The 20,946-nt window shown below is 42.1% G+C and overlaps 1 protein-coding gene across 1 annotated transcript in view; it reads left to right on the top strand.

The window, feature by feature from the left end:
• MCF2L2 (MCF.2 cell line derived transforming sequence-like 2) overlaps positions 1 to 20,946 on the top strand; it is a 554,965-nt gene that overhangs the window by 165,164 nt on the left and 368,855 nt on the right. The window contains 2 exon segments of the mRNA XM_040428287.1: positions 8,606 to 8,725; positions 16,024 to 16,140. Coding sequence (XP_040284221.1) covers positions 8,606 to 8,725; positions 16,024 to 16,140 — 237 coding nt within the window.

Genomic DNA, 20,946 nt, shown 5'->3' with positions numbered 1-20,946 from the left:
ATATCCTTGGATATGGACTCCATCTCTTCTTTATCTTTATGTAGCCACACAAAAAGAAGGCACAGGGCTTTAGATCTGGTGATTGTGGAGACCAGCACAACATTGGTTGTTTGGGCAGAGTTTCATTCAGACATCTGCAAACATAAATCTGTAAATGAGGAGGAGCACCATCCAGCTGATGACTGTGTTTGATTTTCCTCTCTAGGTGGAATAAGCCATTCCCTTAAAGGGGTTGTGTAACTTCAGTAAATGGCATTTATCATGTAGAGGAAGTTAATACAAGACACTTACTAATGTATTATGATTATCTATATTGCTTCCTTTGCTGGCTGGATTCATTTTTCCATCACATTATGCACTGCTCGTATCCATCAGCGGTGGAAAAGTTGCCAAGCATCCAGAAATTTCTAATCAGTCCGTAAAAATAGTCGACTTTTTTCTTGTGTCCGTGAAAAAAAAAAAAGATGTGCCCGTGATTTTTTTTTGAGGTTGGTGGTGCTTGACTAGATTATTTTGGTGGTAATTATCATCATTTTGCAGCTCACAGTAAATGCTAGTAATGAGGTGTTATCAGTATGTTGAGCTATAGACATGTATTATTTATCTTTTTCATTCATTATAGTTTTGCAATTTGTCAACTGTCCAGAAAAAAGACAAATTCTGGTTGGCAACCGTAAGCAGTGGCCATGCTTGGACACTATATGAAAGAGTGCTGGACTATGCGCACTCCCGCGGTCCCAGCCACCAGAGAGGCTGGCGCTTTTTCCTATATTGTACAAGCACGGCTACAACTGCTAGATTACAGGGTGGTCATAACCATGGAAACAAACAGTGTATAATATGATAGAAAAATGAATCCAGCCAGCAAAGGACGTAATATGGACAATCACAATACATTAGTAATTGCCTTGTATTAACTTTCTCTACATGTTGAATGCCATTGCTGAAGTGAGAGAACCCCTTTAAAGCGGTTGTATCATCTCAGACAATGGGGGCATATCGCTAGGATATGCCCCCAATGTCTGATAGGTGCAGGTCCAAGTGGTGAAACCTGTACCTATCTTTAGAATTGGGCCCTCAAAGTGAAGGAGGTTACACCGCTCGTGCGTGGCCGCCCTCCACTCACTTCTATGGGATTGCCAAAAGTAGCCGAGTGCTGGCTTGGCTATTTCTGTCAAACCCCATTAAAGTGAATTCAGCGGTGGCTGCGCTTGTGCGATGCCCTCACCATTCATTTCAATGAGACTGCCGAAAATAGCCGAGTACGCTGCTCGCCTATTTTCGGTGCTCCCGTAGGAATGAATAGAGAAACCTGCACCTATCAGACATTGGGGGAATATCCTAGAGATATGCCCCCAATGTCTAAGATGATACAACCACTTTAATATTTCCAGGTAGGAGTGGTCAGTGACAGTATCCTCGGCAAAAAATAAGGGGACATAGACTTTGTGCCCGTTCTTTGCACAGAACATGTTTACTTTGGGTAAATAAACAATATTCAGACAGCACTCCAGTTTATGACATCAAAGTGAAGGATTTATTAAACCAAACAGGTTAGTGCACATCAGAGTGGCGATGTTTCAACATTTGGAGCCCTTCATCAAGCTGGTGTACATAAACATAACATAATTGATTTACCAAGAGTCCAAAGTCCTAATGATTATAGATAATACATGATTCCCTGGATATCATATCAGAGAATTTATAAGGGAGAGGGCAGGGTTTTATCAATTACAGTTACCACATGATTCTTACATATTAGTCAGTACATGATTGTAGTGATAGCCAGATGGTATACAGTCAGGTCCATAAATATTGGACCATCGACACAATTCTAATATTTTGGGCTCTATACACCACCACAATGGATTTGAAATGAAACGAACAAGATGTGCTTTATCTGCAGACTGTCAGCTTTAATTTGAGGGTATTTACACCCAAATCAGGAGAACGGTGTAGGAATTACAACAGTTTGCATATGTGCCTCCCACTTGTTAAGGAACCAAAAGTAATGGGACAGAATAATAATCATAAATCAAACTTTCACTTTTTAATACTTGGTTGCAAATCCTTTGCAGTCAATTACAGCCTGAAGTCTGGAACGCATAGATATCACCAGACGCTGGGTTTCATCCCTGGTGATGCTCTGCCAGGCCTCTACTGCAACTGTCTTCAGTTCCTGCTTGTTCTTGGGGCATTTTCCCTTCAGTCTTGTCTTTAGCAAGTGAAATGCATGCTCAATCATATTCAGGTCAGGTGATTGACTTGGCCATTGCATAACATTCCACTTCTTTCCCTTAATAAACTCTTTGGTTGCTTTTGCAGTATGCTTTGGGTCATTGTTCATCTACACTGTGAATCGCCGTCCAATGAGTTCTGAAGCATTTGGCTGAATATGAGCAGATAATATTGCCTGAAACACTTCAGAATTCATCTTGCTGATTTTGTCAGCAGTCACATCATCAATACATACAAGAGAACCAGTTCCATTGGCAGCCATACATGCCCACGCCATGACACTACCACCACCATGCTTCACTGATGAGGTGGTATGCTTAGGATCATGAGCAGTTCCTTTCCTTCTCCATACTCTTCTCTTCCCATCACTCTGATACAAGTTGATCTTGGTCTCATCTGTCCATAGGATGTTGTTCCAGAACTGTGAAGACTTTTTTAGATGTCGTTTGGCAAACTCTAATCTGGCCTTCCTCTTTTTGAGGCTCACCAATGGTTTACATCTTGTGGTGAACCCTCTGTATTCACTTTGATGAAGTCTTCTCTTGGCTATTGACTTGGACACACATACACCTACTTCCTGGAGAGTGTTCTTGATCTGGCCAACTGTTGTGAAGGGTGTTTTCTTCACCAGGAAAATAATTCTTCGGTCATCCACCACAGTTGTTTTCTGTGGTCTTCCGGGTCTTTTGCTGTTGCTGAGCTCACCGGTGCGTTCCATCTTTTTAAGAATGTTTTAAACAGTTGTTTTGGCCACGCCTAATGTTTTTGCTATCTCTCTGATAAGTTTGTTTTGTTTTTTTCAGCCTAATGATGGCTTGCTTCACTGATAGTGACAGCTCTTTGGATCTCATCTTGAGAGTTGACAGCAACAGATTCCAAATGCAAATAGCACACTTGAAATGAACTCTGGACCATTTATCTGCTCATTGTAATTGGGATAATGAGGGAATAACACACAAATGGCCATGGAACAGCTAAGAAGCCAATTGTCCCATTACTTTTGGTTCCTTAACAAGTGGGAGGCACATATGCAAACTGTTGTAATTCCTACACCGTTCACCTGATTTGGATGTAAATACTCTCAAATTAAAGCTGACAGTCTGCCGTTAAAGCACATCTTGTTCGTTTCATTTCAAATCCATTGTGGTGGTGTATAGAGCCACAAATGTTAGAATTGTGTTGATGACCCAATATTTATGGACCTGACTGTATATAGTTCCTAATTATATATAATATGAATATTTGTGAGGCTCAATCGTTATCTTCATCATATTTATATTATATTAAGCAAATGACAGTATGTCACTGGGTAATTATCTTGTAACATATCCTGTTATATACATAATCCAAGTATATCTCAATAGAAGATTCCACGGTTGGGAGTCATGGAGGGATATGGTCATAACTGTAACTCAATCATTTAGCAGGCGGCTCAATAACTAGGTTCACGTGACACTAGTGACAGTGTATAGGATGTATGGACCAATTGAGAAAATAAAATAAGGGGTACAAGATAAACCCTAAACCAGGGGTGCACAACTCGTGGGCCGCATGCAGCCCCCAGAACCAAGTTTTACGGCCCCCGTCTTCCTGGGCAGAAGCACAGCTGATCGTGCGATCAGCTGTGTTTCTGCTGGCAGCGCCGCACGACGATGGGTAACAGCTCCTGCTCCTGGACTATAGCAGGAGCAGGTCGGGCCCCCCGCTGGAAGTGATAGTAAGGAAGCCGTGGAGAAGGCAGAAGCACTTTATCAGCGCTTCTGCCTTCTCCTCAATTAGATAAGCAGCGCGATGAGCGGCTTGGGGCAGAGGAGGGCAGAGCTGCAGGTTCAGGAAACCCTGATCAGCTCTACCTTCTACAAACACCCACAGGAGGCTGGTTTCCCCTGTAACTGGGGTTCCTTTAGATGCCCCAGTTACAGTGGAAATAGTACAAAACAAAACAAAAGTCTCTCATTGTCTCGCAAAGGTCTTTCAGTGACCTCTTGGGGACAAATTATGTGGAAAAAAATATATAAAAAAATCAGTTAAACAAAAAAAAAAAGGAAAATTATAAAACTAAATAAAAATGAAATACAAATAAAGGGAAAAAAGAAATAAAACGTGGCAAAAAATTTGAATATTATAAAAACTACCATAAAAATGAAAAAAGGAAAAAGTGCAAAATAAAAGAGTGCTCACAGTCTTTTTATGACCATTTGGGGAACATATTATGTGTCAAAAGTATATTTAAAAAAATAATAGAAAGTTTAAAAAATAAATAAATACAAATAAAATTTAAAATAAAAAGGAATTTAAGAAAATAAAAATAAAGAAAATACAAATAAAAGAAAAGAAGAAAAAGGAAAAAGTTCAAAATAATACAGTGTTCATTGTCCCCCAACAGACTTTTTATGACCTCTTGGGGGACATATTATGTGGCAAAAATATATTTAAAAAAATAAGTAATAAACCAATTATAAAAAATAAATACAATAAAATATTAATAAAATACAAATAAAAGTAAATAATAAAAAGAAAAGGTGCAAATAAAAAAAAAGGGTCAGTGTCACCCCTCTTGGGGGACACATCATGTAGCAGAAATATGTTAAAAATTAAGTAAAAAAATGATAAAAAAAAGAATAAAATTCATAAAAGAAAAAACACCTACACCAACCAAAACCATCACCATTACCAGCCATTTACGTGAAACTATACATATTATATAACAAAATGGCCTACACAAAATAGGGAACTAATTATAATAATTTATTTTGGTGTCAGTTTGCATATTTAGAATAAGGAGCTATAGTTTAAAAAAAAAAATACTTTTTAAAAACTACTAGAAAATAAATTATAAAGTCCTATGTGTCAGGAGGCGATAATAACCAGTGAGCGCAATTCTCTGCAGTGAAGGAAAGTACTTACTGGTTATTGCAGGGCCCCTATAACTGGGGCAGGAGGCGGTAATAACCAGTGAGCGCCAGTCTCCGCAGTGAAGGAAAGCGCTTACTGGTTATTGCAGGGCCCCTATAACTGGGGCAGGAGGCGGTAATAACTAGTGAGCGCCATCCTCTGCAGTGAAGGAAAACGCTGATTTATGAATAGGAGGCAGGATGGAAGGAAATGATGCCACTTTTCCGGTAAAAATTATTTTTAACCAGTTTCTTCAGCATGGACCCTGAAACAAAAGGTGCATACTTACCTGCTCCCCGCTGCTCCAGTCTTATGCGCTGCCTCCATCTTCCGGTCCCCGCATTGTTTACACGGCCATGGTCACATGCACCTCTCCAGCCAATGACTGGCTTTAGCAATGACATGCTGCTTGTGGCCACATCACCACTGAAGCCAGTCATTGGCAGGAGAGGTGCATGTGACCATGGCCATGCACTGACAGGTGTAAACAGCACGGGGACCAGAAGATGGGGCAGTGCAGAGGACCAGAGCTGCGGGGAGCAGGTAAGTATAACTCTTTGGTTTCAGGGGCCATGCTGCAGGACGATATTCGGGACAATTGCTGGAAAAAGGTGTTCATAGGAGTGCACATATCTTATATCTGGCCGGTATAATTGTGCCGCTGATCAGTCAATAAACAAGGAATCATTCTTTTGTCGGCTGATTTGCATATTTTATCAGGATGAAACGTTTACACAGGGAGATGTGCTGCCGATAATTGTAATCAGGGATGGGCTACCAATAATCAATATAACTAAATGAAGGCGGAATGACTGTGGTAGTGATCATTCCTCCCCAATCACTTTGCATTGGCTTGTGTAATACGCTGATGCAAATGAGCGCCGATCGGCCCTTTGAAATAGAGCGATGTGACAATGCGGCCCTCAGACCAAAAAAGGTTGTGCACCTCTGCCCTAAACTAACAGACAATGGCTGGATAGAAATTATATGAGGGCCATCAGAACTCATGTACCTTCCCTAGGAGAAGAAAGGTAAATATTATCTGAGGGCCTTCAAGAGTCAAATGCCTTACTTAGGAGGAGAAGGTCATTATTCAAAAAAATGTTCAAAGCATGCAGGAGAACATTCAGAACATTTTTGTCACCCTAATGATATTGATCTAGGTGCGCAGGTCCACCCAAGCCATCCAACAGATCTGAAGTAACTTTGAGGCTTACTGGTTCTCAGTCAGATGAGAGCTGGTTTGGAATATCTCATAGTGCACAAGGCTGCCATTGTAAGGTATGCTGGCTGTTATCTGTCTCATGGATATATTGATGGCTTGCACATACCTGGCTTTTGGCATATAGCCTTTGTGTGGTTGTCTATTGTATGTCATAGATAATAGGAATCCTAGACGCATCCAGCTATCCTCTTAATGCTGTTTCCAAACCATTTTGATGGGGTTTCCATCAATTTCTAACCTTTTTTTGTGAACCAGACACCCTCTTCTCTTCCAAGCAGGGGGTGCCTAGGGTTCTCCTATTGACTTCCATTGTGCTCGGGTGCTTGGTAGAGCACACGAGCATACCGATGTGTTCGGCCAGAGCACCCGAGCAAACAAGCACTTTGGTGCTCGATCAAGCACACGTGGGTTTCTGAGCCTCAGATTCTAACATTGTGGTGATTGACCTCCCACTGAGGTGAAAGGTACCCCATTGCTGAATACCAGCCTATCAGCCAATTCACCCTGCAAGTCCATGCAAAAGTTAGACGGTTAAAGGGAGTCTTTCAAGTACATATTTCCTATGCAAGTAAGCAAAATACCTGGAAGAGATAGTATAGACTGTCAAAATGTTACCTTCCTTGTGTTAAACCATTGATGCCTTCTGCCAGGCCGAATATAACATTTCTTCCAATATACAAATTAGCTGTTACGTTCACTGAGGGTGTGCCCTAGCATCTTGGGGCATCCAAGGTTCACTGTTCTGCGGATGAAGTCCTCAGGCATCTGAATGCTATGCTGCCTGCCCCTGTAAACTTGTGCCTGTGCCATGTGTTACTTCATAATTTCATGTGCGGCAGAGGACCTGGATCCTAGCCAGGAGAGAAGGTGTATGCTGCTCATGAGCACATGAAGTAATGAATGGTGCAGGTGTGAGATTACAGGGCCAGGAAGAGAAGAATTCAGGTGCTTGGCCCTGTCAATCAAATAAGAGAAGAAGGGGCCTTATCTTCAGAGTGGCGGGGCTAGGTGTACAGAGAGGCTATGGCTCACCCTCAGTGCACTTAAAGGGAACCTGTCACCGGGATTTTGGGTATAGAGTTGAGGACATGGGTTGCTAGATGGCCGCTAGCACATCCGCAATATCCAGTCCCCATAGCTCTGTGTGCTTTTATTGTGTAAAAAAACAATGATTTGATACATATGCAAATTACCCTGAGATGAGTCAGAGCTTGAAAATATGACTCTTCTCTGGTCACACAAGTAAGATATGACTCTTTTATGTTAATTTGCATTAGTATCAAATCGTTTTTTTTACACAATAAAAGCACACAGAGCTATGGGGACTGGGTATTGCGGATGTGCTAGTGGCCATCTAGCAACCCATGTCCTCAGCTCTATGCACAAAATCCTGGTGACAGGTTCCCTTTAACAGATAATTTGCATATTGAAATACATGTAATCTTTGGTGTAATGCAGCAACAGTTGTACATAAGAAAATTACCATTTTACCAATCTATTCAGTCCCTTCCAGGCACTGGACTTACTTACATAGGCAATATAGTTTCCCATAAAAGGAGTTTTCGGCGATTTTGATACTGACTTCAATATCCGATTGTGGGGGTCAGACTCCTAGCACCCACACCGATCAGCTCTTTGAAGAGGCCGCAACACTCCGTTCATCAGTCACATGGCCAAAGAGCAGCTCAGTCACATTCAAGTGAGCTGCAATACCAAGCACAGCCACTACCCAATGGAAGGCACTGTCCTCGGTAAGCTGCAAAGAGACCGTGGCGTTCACAGGAAAGGCATAGCCTGCTCAAACAGCTGATCGGCGGGGCTGCCGCTAGCTGGACAACTGCCGGTCTGATATAGATGACCAATTCTGAGAATAATTTATAATTCCAATTACTGGATAACCCATTTAACCAGCACAGAGTATTAGATAAAAAAAAGACGAGTTCAAGGGTGAACATTTACTTTATACCAATCCCTAAGCTCACCACATTTTAATAGTAATTGAATTCTTGATAGCCCCAGCTATCTCCATAGATGTGATGCATAGACCCTGAATAGACCCTGACCTTATATTGGCTTTCTCTCATATTTGCTGTATGCCGGTGTCCATATGTTATGATTGATAATTATTTAATATTCTATGCTATATTATGTATGAAAGTATTACCTATGCATCGCAATGAAAAGTAAAGAAAATGACGTATACATTTCCATTTCATTATTAGTCACATCTGTTCTAATTCTCTTTAGGGAGCCTTCCCAGGGAATCTGCAGTTGGTTTTTGTTTTGCGCCCATCTCGCTTTATACAAAGGACTATTGCAGACATTGGAATTAAATTCTACAGAGATGACTTTAAAATGAAGGTACCGGTAAGCGTGTGTTTTCATCTTGTGTTCACCTGCATGTACTCATGTGTATCAGCTTGTCTCACATTTTGTTACATGTTCAAATGCAGTATACTAAGGTCCCTTTCACACGGGCGAGTATTCCGCGCGGGTGCAATGCGTAAGTTGAACGCATTGCACCCGCACTGAATCTGGACCCATTCATTTCTATGGGGCTGTTCACATGAGCGGTGATTTTCACGCATCACTTGTGCGTTGCGTGAAAATCGCAGCATGCTCTATATTGTGCGTTTTCCACGTAACGCAGGCCCCATAGAAGTGAATGGGGCTGCGTGAAAATCGCAAGCATCCGCAAGCAAGTGCGGATGCAGTGCGTTTTTCACGCACGGTTGCTAGGAGACAATCGGGATGGAGACCCGATCATTATTATTTTCCCTTATAACATGGTTATAAGGGAAAATAATAGCATTCTGAATACAGAATGCATAGTACAATAGTGCTGGAGGGGTTAAAAAAAAATAAAAAATTAATTAACTCACCTTAATCCACTTGCTCGCGCAGCCCGGCATCTCTTCTGTCTCCTTCTTTGCTGTGTGGAGGAAAAGGACCTGTGGTGATGTCACTCCGGTCATCACATGATCTTTTACCATGGTGATGGATCATGTGATGACCGGAGTGACGTCACCACAGGTCCTGTTCCTGCAATCAGCAAAGAAAGAAGAAAGAAGCGATGCCGGCTGCGCGAGCAAGTGGACTAAGGTGAGTTAAAAAAAAATTAACCCCTCCAGCGCTATTTTAGTATGCATTCTGTATTCAGAATGCTATTATTTTCCCTTATAACCATGTTATAAGGGAAAATAATACAATCTACAGAACACCGATCCCAAGCCCGAACTTCTGTGAAGAAGTTCGGGTTTGGGTACCAAACATGCGCGATTTTTCTCACGCGCGTGCAAAACGCATTACAATGTTTTGCACTCGCGCTGAAAAATCGCGCATGTTCCCGCAACGCACCCGCACCTTTTCCCGCAACGCCCGTGTGAAACCAGCCTAAGGGTAGGGCCAAACGTGGCAGATAGACTGCGGATTGTGCACACTGGAATTGCACGTGGAAAATCCACAGTGAATACAGTTGCCGCAATGCGGATGATGTTTTAAAAAAATCACATCCACAGGCTGCAGAAAATTTCCGCAGTGGAATGTGCACATATCTTGACCTGCAGTGCCGGTTTGAAATTGACTACATCTATGGATTACTGCCACAGATTTCACCCTTTGTAATAAGATGGGGAAATCCAAAGCCAAATTCTTGTCAAGATCTGGACGCAACTCTGCCACAGATATATCATCGATTTTTGGCACCAAAATATGTCTTGTTTGGACGTTTTTGCTCCCTCCTATGCATATAATTTACGAGTCATGTAAGAAGTAATTGGTGGTGCTTATAGTGTACTTCTACTGGTAAAACCCAATCCACACATCTTCAATGGAATGGAAATGATAATGTACGATCAACAATATGGAATATTTCTTGGTATTTATAGACCAACAAACCACTAAAAACCAGGGTCGACCACTATAAATAGCAATAAGTAAACACAGAAATATAAAAATAAATAAATAAATACAGCGAAAAAGGGACAGATTAACCAGTGCATTCCAGAACTTTTGTTGCAAATTATGGTGCACTCCATATTTGCAGCAAAATTCTTCACTTTTCAAAATTGGCAAATCAAGTGGACTGGGCTTAGTGGAGCGGTATGGCCTCATCATATTTACTCAAAGCCAGAAAAATTCATTGCGGGGGCCCACTGTGCGGCCACATGCAAATATTACTTGATTCCATTTAAAAATCTATAAATCTGCGCCAAAACACATTTTCTGCGCCAAAACGTACTTTCACTGCTGCCTAAGGCTCCATTCACACGTCCGCAATTTTGGTCCGCACAAACCCATTCATTCTCTATGGGGACAGAATGGATGCGGACGGCACACAGTGTGCTGTCCGCATTCGCATTTCCGGAGCACACCGCCGATCTTCCGGTCTGCGGCTCTGGAAAAAAATAGAGCATGTCCTATTCTTGTCCGCAAACTACGGACGTGTGAATTTTTTCTGTTTATGTTCCGTTTTTTGCGTTCCATTTATGGTCATTATATGGAACCAATCATTTCAATGGGTCCGCAAAAAAAAACGGTATGCATTCTGTTTCCGTATTTCCGCTTTTCCGTTCCATTCAAAGATAGAACATGGCCTATTATTGTCCGCATAACAGACAAGGATAATACTGTTCTAATAAGGGCCAGATGTTCTGTTCCGCAAAAAACGCAATGCACACGGATGTCATTTTGCGGATCCGTTTTTTGCGACCGCAAAATACTGAAAAAGCCATATGGTCGTGTGCAATAGGCCTTAGGACTCATGCACACGACCGTTGTGTGTTTAGCGCAAAACACGGATGGCGTCCGTGTGCGTTCTGCAATTTGCGGAACGACACGGACAGCCTTTAATATAACTGCCTATTCTTTTCCGCAAAGTGCGGACAAGAATAGGACAGATTATATTTTGTCCGCATCTTTTGCAGCCCCATTGAAGTGAATATGCCAAAACTGCGGCTCGGATGCACAACAGTCGTGCACAACAGTCGTGTGCATGAGGCCTTTAGACTGTTCTGTCCTGGAGACCCTAACAGGATTCACCTGACTGGCTCTCGCCTTGTACTACTCCCCATGTGAGCTAGGAAGAGAGGATAGACTTAGAGGATGTGCCTAGAAGTCATCTAGAAGCTAGTAGCTAGTATAGATTTGAGTTTTTGGTTCACAGACTGCTGGAAGATGCACATAATTTCTTAAGAGGCCTGTACTTCTTAACAAATTTGGCATTATGTGCTACATAGGAGGTTGTATTTTCTCTCTGTTTTGGCGGCTCGGGTGCGGACCCATTCACTTCAATGGGGCTGCAAAAGATGCGGACAGGACTCCGTTCCGTGGCCCCGCAAAAAAAATATTACATGTCCTATTTTTGTCCACGCTTTGCGGACAAGAATAGGCAGTTATATTAAAGGCTGTCCGTGCTGTTCCGAAAATTGCGGAACGCACATGGACGCCATCCGTGTTTTGCGGATCCGCGATTTGCAGACCGCAAAACACACAACAGTCGTGTGCATGCAGCCTTTGGCCGCCCGTGTGTCTTCTTTAATTTGTGGAACGGTCGGGCCATTGTAGAAATGCCTATTCTTGTCCGCAAAACGGACAAGAATAGGACATGCTATATTTTTTTTGCGGGGCCACGGAACAGAGCAACGGATGCGGACAGCACACGGAGTGCTGTCCGCATATTTTGCGACCCCATTGAAGTGAATGGGTCCGCACCTGTGGCTCGGATGCGGACCACAAAAACGGTTGTGTGCTTGAGGCCTTTCTATGTGGATTTCCTCTGGATACTCCAATTTCCTCAAAACTCCAAAAAAGGCCTCTTTCATACGACCGTTTTTTTTTCCCGTTTACGGACTGTTTTTTTGCGTTCCGTATACGGTCCGTATACGAAACCATTCAGTTTAATGGTTCCGCAAAAAAAAACAGAATGTACTCCGTATGCATTCCGTTTCTGTATTTCCGTTTTTCCGTTCCGTTGAAAGATAGAACATGTCCTATTATTGCCCACAAATCATGTTCCGTGGCTCTATTCAAGTCAATGAGTCCGCAAAAAAAATGGAACACATACGGAAATGCATCCGTATGTCTTCCGTATCCGTTCCATTTTTTGCGGAACCATCTTATGAAAATGTTATGCCCAGCCCAATTTTTTCTATGTAATTACTGTATACTGTATATGCCATATGGAAAAACGGAATGGAAAAACGGAACAGAAACGGAAACACAATGAAAAAAAAAAAAAGAACAAAGGATCCGAGAAAAACGGACCGCAAAACACTGAAACAGCCATACGGTCGTGTGCAGAAGGCCTAAGGCCTAGTTCACACGAACGTATGGCTTTTATAGTTTTTTGCGGTCCGTTTTTTACGGATCCGTTGTTCCGTTTTTGAGTTCCGTTGTGTTTCCATTTCCGTTCTGTTTTTCCGTTCCGTTTTTCAGTATGGCATATACAGTATATAGTAATTACATAGAAAAAATTGGGCTGGGCATAACATTTTCAATAGATAGTTCCGCAAAAACGGAACGTATACGGAAGACATACGGATGCATTTCCGTATGTGTTCCATTTTTTTTGCGGACCCTTTGACTTGAATGGAGCCACGGAACGTGATTTTCGGGCAATAATAGGACATGTTCTATCTTTCAACGGAACGGAAAAACGGAAACGGAATGCCTACGGAACACATTCCGTTTTTAATGCGGAACCATTGAAATGAATGGTTCCGTATACGGACCATATACGGAACACAAAAAAAGGCCCGTACACTCGCAAAAAAAACGATTGTGGGAACTAGGCCTAATACTGATAGGTGAATTGGGATATACCCTCTCAGCATTACTGACTAATGCTACATGCACACGACCGTATGTGTTTTGCGGTCCGCAAAAAAAACGGCTGACGTTCCATATGGCACCCCTTTTTTTTGCGGATCCATTGTAATAATGCCTATCCTTGTCCGCAAACTAGAAAAAAATAGGACATGCACTATTTTTTTTGCGGGGCAACGGAACGGACATACTGATGCGGACAGCACACGGTGTGGACACGGAAACAAAATACGTTCGTGTGCATGTAGCCTAACTTTCAGATGTCCAGGGATTATGTTCAGCTTTCTATGCAAAAGGAAGAGAAGATAAAAAGAACATCTATTTGTCCCTTGTGTTTAGTCTTTGCCTGATGAACATCTGACTGGTTTATATTATGCTCGCCAGCCTCCTGATGATGGTGGGATCCTGCACATTTTTTTCATGATTTCAATGATGAAGAGATTTAAAATATAAAATTAAAACATAGAGATGAGTGTTATGAATTGTTCACATTTTTATTCCCTTTTTTCCTCTCCACAGTAATATCAGAATAAAAATCTACTCTTCTGATTGAGCTGAACACCATCAATAACCATTTTACATAACTTTCATTTGTGAGCCTTGCATTTCCTAACCATTCAGCTACTGTACAATACTCACCGCTCCTTGTTCTTGCACTTCCCTCAGTTCCAGGCCACCACCCCAGACTTTGAACTGAAATCTACTCAGAGTGGTGGTACAATCTGAAATCCCAGCCTTGAGCAACAACAGAGCATGTTCTGAGCCTGGGGCAGAGACATAATTTGGCACCTGGAGCAGAGGAACTGTCACGGATGGTGTTGCAGAAAACTGGAAGTTATAAATAAACATCCGACTGACTTGATCCCAAACTAAGGAACATATGGGTGAACGCTATAAAACCCCTAGAGCTCTCCCTGACTGCTTTGCCCATGCAAAGATCTTTATGATAGATAATTGCATGCCCTCGTACCTAGACTGAGTGACACCTGAAAACCCTATAATAGTGAGGGGACACGACCACCAGCTCCCTGCACTTAATACGGAGGGAGTCAGGGTCATCTAGAATCAAGCCAGCACGGAAACACAAATAAAGGAAAAGACTTATCTGAGGAACCAGCAGTTGCAGCATCTAGCAGTGAACACAATCCAGGAAGTAGTATAAACCGCAAAGTGAGGCAGTAGGGGAGGGAATATAAAAGGGAGGCAATCAGTGTAAATAGATGACAGCTGGGAGAAGGAAAAGAGATAACAAAGTGAAACCAAAACAAAGAACATCATGCAAGAGGTACAGAAGAACGTCTAACAGACCTTCTCACAGAGCTGGCGGTGACAGGAACTAAATAAGGCATTAAACTGTGGGTAGAGGCAATAAATAATGTATGCTAACTGAGGTGTACTATAGGAGATACTTGCAGCTAGAGACAGTAATGGGGCACCTGGGGCAGAGAAACTTAGAGGCCAACTGTGCCTGGCGCATGGACACTAACAGAATGGAGAAATTTCGATTGTACAGTGTATACAAGACATAATTAGGTCCTTCTGTTCATGAGAGGGTACTCACAATACTGCATTAAGATAAGTGCCTCTATATTAGGTCCAGAAAATGTAAGGCTTCTAGATTGGGTGGAGGGTGTGTGAGCATGAATCATGCACCATTGACATGGCTGGGAAGATTCAAATACCCACCTCTCCCTTTCCTGTACCTCCCTGTGCTCCAAGGTGCCACCACTGTGCTTGAGAGTAAAGGAAGCGTAGGAATGGGCATTGGTGAATACGTTTGGCTGCCTGAGACATTTAGGAGAATTGGCAAGTATGTTCCATGAGCACAAACTAGCATGGACTGTCTGACTGGGAGTTAGGAGGGGTGGGGCTGTGATATCACGGGCAGTAACAACTTGAATAGGTTGCTGCTGTTTCTGCACATCTGTCTGCGCCTAGATGCTACTGCAGTGCTTGGGAGTGGAGAGAGGTGAGAAATGGGCCTGAGGTGTATACGTGGTTCACCTGGGAAATTTGCCATCCTTTCCAAGAGTTGGCAGATATTCTCCATGTGGCCAAACGACTAGGGACTTTATGACTGGGAGTGTGGAGCAGTGGTGGCTGTGATAGCACGGAGCAGTAACAACCTAAAGAGGTTGCTGCAGTTTTTTTCTATAGCGCAGGTCCCGAAGAAAGGAGGAGGAACCATTGTGCTGTGTTCTGGAGACTGACAGTGGGAGGAACAGCAGGTCTGTAGGTCTGTCCTAGTTTGGATTTAGACCACGCTCAGCCAGTTGAGTGCCTCTGCACTAGAGAGTCAACCTGATGGTATTGATACTTATGAAATGATCTTCCATTAGACTTCCTAAAGAAGGAAACACTAAAAGGGTCATTTATCAAACTGGTGTAGAAGTAGAACTGGCTTAGTTGCCCATAGCAACCCATCAGATTCCACCTTTCATTTTTGACAGCTAATTTGGAAAATGAAAGGTGGAATCTGATTGGTTGCTATGGGCAACTAAGCCAGTTCTAATTTACACCAGTTTGATAAATGAGCCCATAATTTTCTGTGTTTCCAATTAGATGAAGGTATTGTTTTATTGGCATTCTTGGCTCATCGGCTAGCATTGTTGCCATGCAGTCCTGAGATCCTAGTTCCAATCAGGGGACAACATCTGCATTCAGTCTGTACCACCAAATTAAGGTTTTCTAATTTTTTCATCGCCAAGATTTCTGTATATATGTGTCTCTCATTTGTTGATTGCCCACAAACATACATGCAATGTGTTTCCAAAATTAATTTGCATTAATTCTTAGAATAATTCTAATTGTAAAGTCTTTCCCTTGTTTGAAAATTACAGATAATTATGATAAATTCTGTTTCGGATCTTCTTGGATACATTGAAAAAAGTCAGTTAACTAATGAACTGGGAGGTACATTGGAATATAGCCATGGACAATGGATACAGCACAGAACGGTAAGTAATAATTATTCAAGGAGTTTGTTGGCTATAATTTTGTCCAAATTCAATGTTCATTAGAACATTTTAGCAATAAATCACATATTCAATAGTTTAACAAGGATTTACATGCAGTGATTTCTTTTTTACTAATATAAAGTTTTCCTTCACAGTTGTCATAGCCTTCTTATATAAATGTAATCATAGTTAAAGGGGTTATCTGGAATTCTAAAATTGGTGACCTGTCTTCGGGATAGACCATCAATAGTAGATCAATGTGGGTCAAACTTTCAGCACCCCTGCTGATCAGCTGTCTGAAGAGCAGCTGTGCAGCTGAAATGGAACAAAGCACAGCCGCCGCTACAGTGGTGCTTGAAAGTATGTGACCATTTAGGCTTAGATAATTTGAATGTAAAATTAGAGTCAGATGTTTTCAATCAAAGAGATGACAATCAGGTGTGAGAGGCTATGTCACCAGGATTAACTCTATTAAACCAGACACACTGCCTGGTAGGGCTCATCATGCTGAATAAACTTATACCTTTCTTTTATCTGTATGTTAAATAGCTGCAAAGAAATCATTGTTTAAGAGGCGGGGCTGAATCGTCTGAGCACTGCTATGTAACACTCCCCAGTGCTCTGCACATCCCCCCCTCCCCTTGATTGACAGGGCTAGACATCAGGTTGAGGGCAGAGATGTATCCAAGACCTGTGTACTAGCATCTACATATAATATACTCTATGCACTATAGCATTACCACACCGAGATCTGCTTAGAAAGCTAATCTACATTACTGCTTTATTCGCAGGCATAATATATGATTAGAAAGACACCAGTAATATGTGTATTAGCTTATAAGCAAAGAAAAAACAAGCATCTCTATGTGATAATGCTGTAGCTTAGAGGTTACGCATGTAGAGATGCCTGGTTTGAATCTTGCGAGAGACTTTGAAGTTTTTTTCCTTCATATATTTTTTTTTTCTTCCACTTTTATCCTATGAGAAAAGTCTGTCCTTATCATATTGAGAATAATGATTTTGGGAAACCTAATATATTACAGGCTTCTTTGTAACCATATATTTTGTCTGAATTAACAAGTAATAGGTTTTAGGAAAAAAAAACACTATTCTCAGTATAGTAAGGCATTATTATACAGGGTGGGCCATTTATATGGATACACCTTAATAAAATGGGAATGGTTGGTGATATTAACTTTCTGTTTGTGGCACATTAGTATATGTGAGGGGGGAAACTTTTCAAGATGGGTGGTGACCATGGCGGCCATTTTGAAGTCAGCCATTTTGAATCCAACCTTTGTTTTTTCAATAGGAAGAGGGTCATGTGACACATCAAACTTATTGGGAATTTCACAAGAAAAACAATGGTGTGCTTGGTTTTAACGTAACTTTATTCTTTCATGAGTTATTTACAAGTTTCTTACCACTTATAAAATGTGTTCAATGTGCTGCCCATTGTGTTGGATTGTCAATGCAACTCTCTTCTCCCACTCTTCACACAGTGATAGCAACACCGCAGGAGAAATGCTAGCACAGGCTTCCAGTATCCGTAGTTTCAGGTGCTGCACATCTCGTATCTTCACAGCATAGACAATTGCCTTCAGATGACCCCAAAGATAAAAGTCTAAGGAGGTCAGATCGGGAGACCTTGGGGGCCATTCAACTGGCCCACGACGACCAATCCACTTTCCAGGAAACTGTTCATCTAGGAATGCTCGGACCTGACACCCATAATGTGGTGGTGCACCATCTTGCTGGAAAAACTCAGGGAACGTGCCAGCTTCAGTGCATAAAGAGGGAAACACATCATCATGTAGCAATTTCGCATATCCAGTGGCCTTGAGGTTTCCATTGATGAAGAATGGCCCCACTATCTTTGTACCCCATATACCACACCATACCATCAATTTTTTTGTTCCAACAGTCTTGGAGGGATCTATCCAATGTGGGTTAGTGTCAGACCAATAGCGGTGGTTTTGTTTGTTAACTTCACATTTCACATAAAAGTTTGCCTCATCACTGAACAAAATCTTCTGCGTAAACTGAGGGTCCTGTTCCAATTTTTGTTTTGCCCATTCTGCAAATTCAGTGCGCCGATCTGGGTCATCCTCATTGAGATGCTGCAGTAGCTGGAGTTTGTAAGGGTGCCATTTGTGAGTAGCTAATATCAGCCGAAGGGATGTTCGACTAATGCCACTCTCCAGTGACATGTGGTGAGTGCTACGCTGTGGGCTCTTGCTGAATGAAGCTAGGACAGCCACTGATGTTTCTTCATTAGAGACAGATTTCATGCGTCCACATTTTGGCAAATCCAACACTGAACCAGTTTCACGAAACTTAGCAAGCAGTTTGCTAACTGTAGCATGGGAGATAGGTGGTCTCGTAGGGTGTCTTGCATTGAAATCTGCTGCAATGACCCGTTTACTGCGTTCACCAGACATCAACACAATTTCTATCCGCTCCTCACGTGTTAACCTCGGCGACATGTCAATGGCTGTAAACAAAGAGAAACTTGTAAATAACTCATGAAAGAATAAAGCTACGTTAAAACCAAGCACACCATTGTTTTTCGTGTGAAATTCCCAATAAGTTTGATGTGTCACATGACCCTCTTCCTATTAAAAAAACAAAAGTTGGATTCAAAATGGCCGACTTCAAAATGGCCACCATGGTCACCACCCATCTTGAAAAGTTTCCCCCCTCAGATATACTAATGTGCCACAAACAGGAAGTTAATATCACCAACCATTCCCATTTTATTAAGGTGTATCCATATAAATGGCCCATCCTGTATATTATTTATTATAGTATAGCATTTTAATATGGATTAAAATAAAATAAAATAAATAATAGAAAGGAAACATATTTCTCTCCTGGGACTTAACCCAGGGATGTCTACATGCAAGGTAGACCACTAAACCACCCAACTATAGTATTACTACACACAGATGCATGGTTTTTCTATGCTTATAAATTATATATAATATAAGTTATAATCTGACACATATTACTGGTGTCGGTATAATCATATATTGTGCCTGCCACAGCATTACCACCTAGAGATGCTTGTTTTTTCTTTGCTTATAAGCTAATACACATATTACTGGTGTCTTTCTAATCATACATTGTGCCTGTGAATACAGCTGTATTATGTAGATTAGCTTTCTGAGCAGATCTCAGTGTGGTGAAGCTATAGCGCAGAGTGTGTATAATACACATGTATACAATACATATTTATAAGCCAGGACACAGCTCTGCCCCTCAGCCTGCTGTCTAGCCCTGTCAATCAAGGGGAGGGGGGCATGTGCAGAGCACAGGGGGTGTTACTGTCATGCAGGCACGGACTGGCCCACAGGGGTACAGGTGGATCCCCCGGTGGGCCCCTGAGCAAGGTGGGCCCCTAGCCCCCACCACCTGCACAAATGGCACATAACACAGTAGACTTACTACCACAGGGACATGCCTTTGCAAATTTGCTGCAGGGACCCCCATAATTAATGATCTTGTAGCATCTTGCTGCTGTCTTCTGCTGTGTGTGCAGGTAATATTTGGATGTATCCATACGGGGGGCCCCCATGATAAATTTTAGTGGTAGGCCCTAGACAGCCCAGTCCGACACTGCTGTCATGGACGTTCCTGTGACAGGTGGCAGGATATCAGTGAGACTGGCAACACATGGTTTGATCTGACAGGTTCCTTGTGGATCAATTCGTGTCTGTGTTGTTTCTGGTAATGGCCACACCCCTTGCTTCAGGTGTTGCTTATGTGGTCAGTTAACCTTCCCTATTTATTGTGGCTTCTCCCACCATGCTGTGCGGTTTATAGCTTCAGTCTTGTTGTGGATTGCTGGTGTTTGGATCTCGGCGGAGTTCCTATGCTTCCATAGCCATTTGAAGTTAAGTGTCTTCTTCCTCTTTCTTTTATTGTGTGGGTTTACTTATGTTGCTCTTTTCCCTGTCATTTGTGTTTAGGCCTGAGGGAGACTCTTGTTCGTCCTACCGTTTGGAGGAACAGATTGTCTCTTGTCCTGACATTAGTACCAGGGTCCTACAGGGTGAGTTAGGACTTTAGGTTCCTGTGTATGAACTCGCCTACTTCCGGGGTCAGTTCATACTTGCAGTCAGTCAGGACTTTGATTAGAGTTTCTTTAGGAGGTTATTTGCTCATTTCCCTAGTTTCCAGGCCTTTCCCCCTCACCCCTTTCCCTCCTACGTTCGGTGCAGGTTTCCCTCCCACATCGAAGCATGACAGTTACATAGCAGTGCTCAGAATATTCAGCCCCACCCCTTAGTGCCCAAATTGCTCATTTGTATATGAATAAAAATGCTGATTTCTCTGTAGCTGTTTAACATACAGACAAAAGAAAGGTATAATTTTAATCAGCATGATGAGCCCTACCAGCCAGTATGTTGATCCTGGTGACAGAGCCTTTTTAATGAACAGGAATCTATCAAAGTATGATCTTCATAACACATTTGTTGAAGTGTATCATGGCAAGAAAAAAAGAAGATTCCTGAGGACCTCAAAAGAAGAGTTGTTGATGCTCATCAGCCTGGAAAATGTTATAAAACAAATCTCTAAAGTGTTTGGACACCACTCCACCATCAGGCAGTTTGTGGATGAAATTCAAGACCTCCCCAAGACCTCACATTAGCGTTTTTTGCAGATCCATCATGGATCTGCAAAAATGCTTCCCTTACAATAATACAACCGCATGCATCCAACATTAATGGATCCGGTTGTATTATGTCTTCTATAGCCATGACGGATCTGTCTTGAACACCATTGAAAGTCAATGGGGGACGG

The sequence above is a fragment of the Bufo bufo genome, chromosome 4 (genome assembly GCF_905171765.1).
Source record: "Bufo bufo chromosome 4, aBufBuf1.1, whole genome shotgun sequence".
Classification (NCBI taxonomy): Eukaryota; Metazoa; Chordata; class Amphibia; order Anura; family Bufonidae; genus Bufo; species Bufo bufo.
Note: the sequence above shows the minus strand (reverse complement) of the source record. Positions and strands in the feature narration are given on the sequence as shown.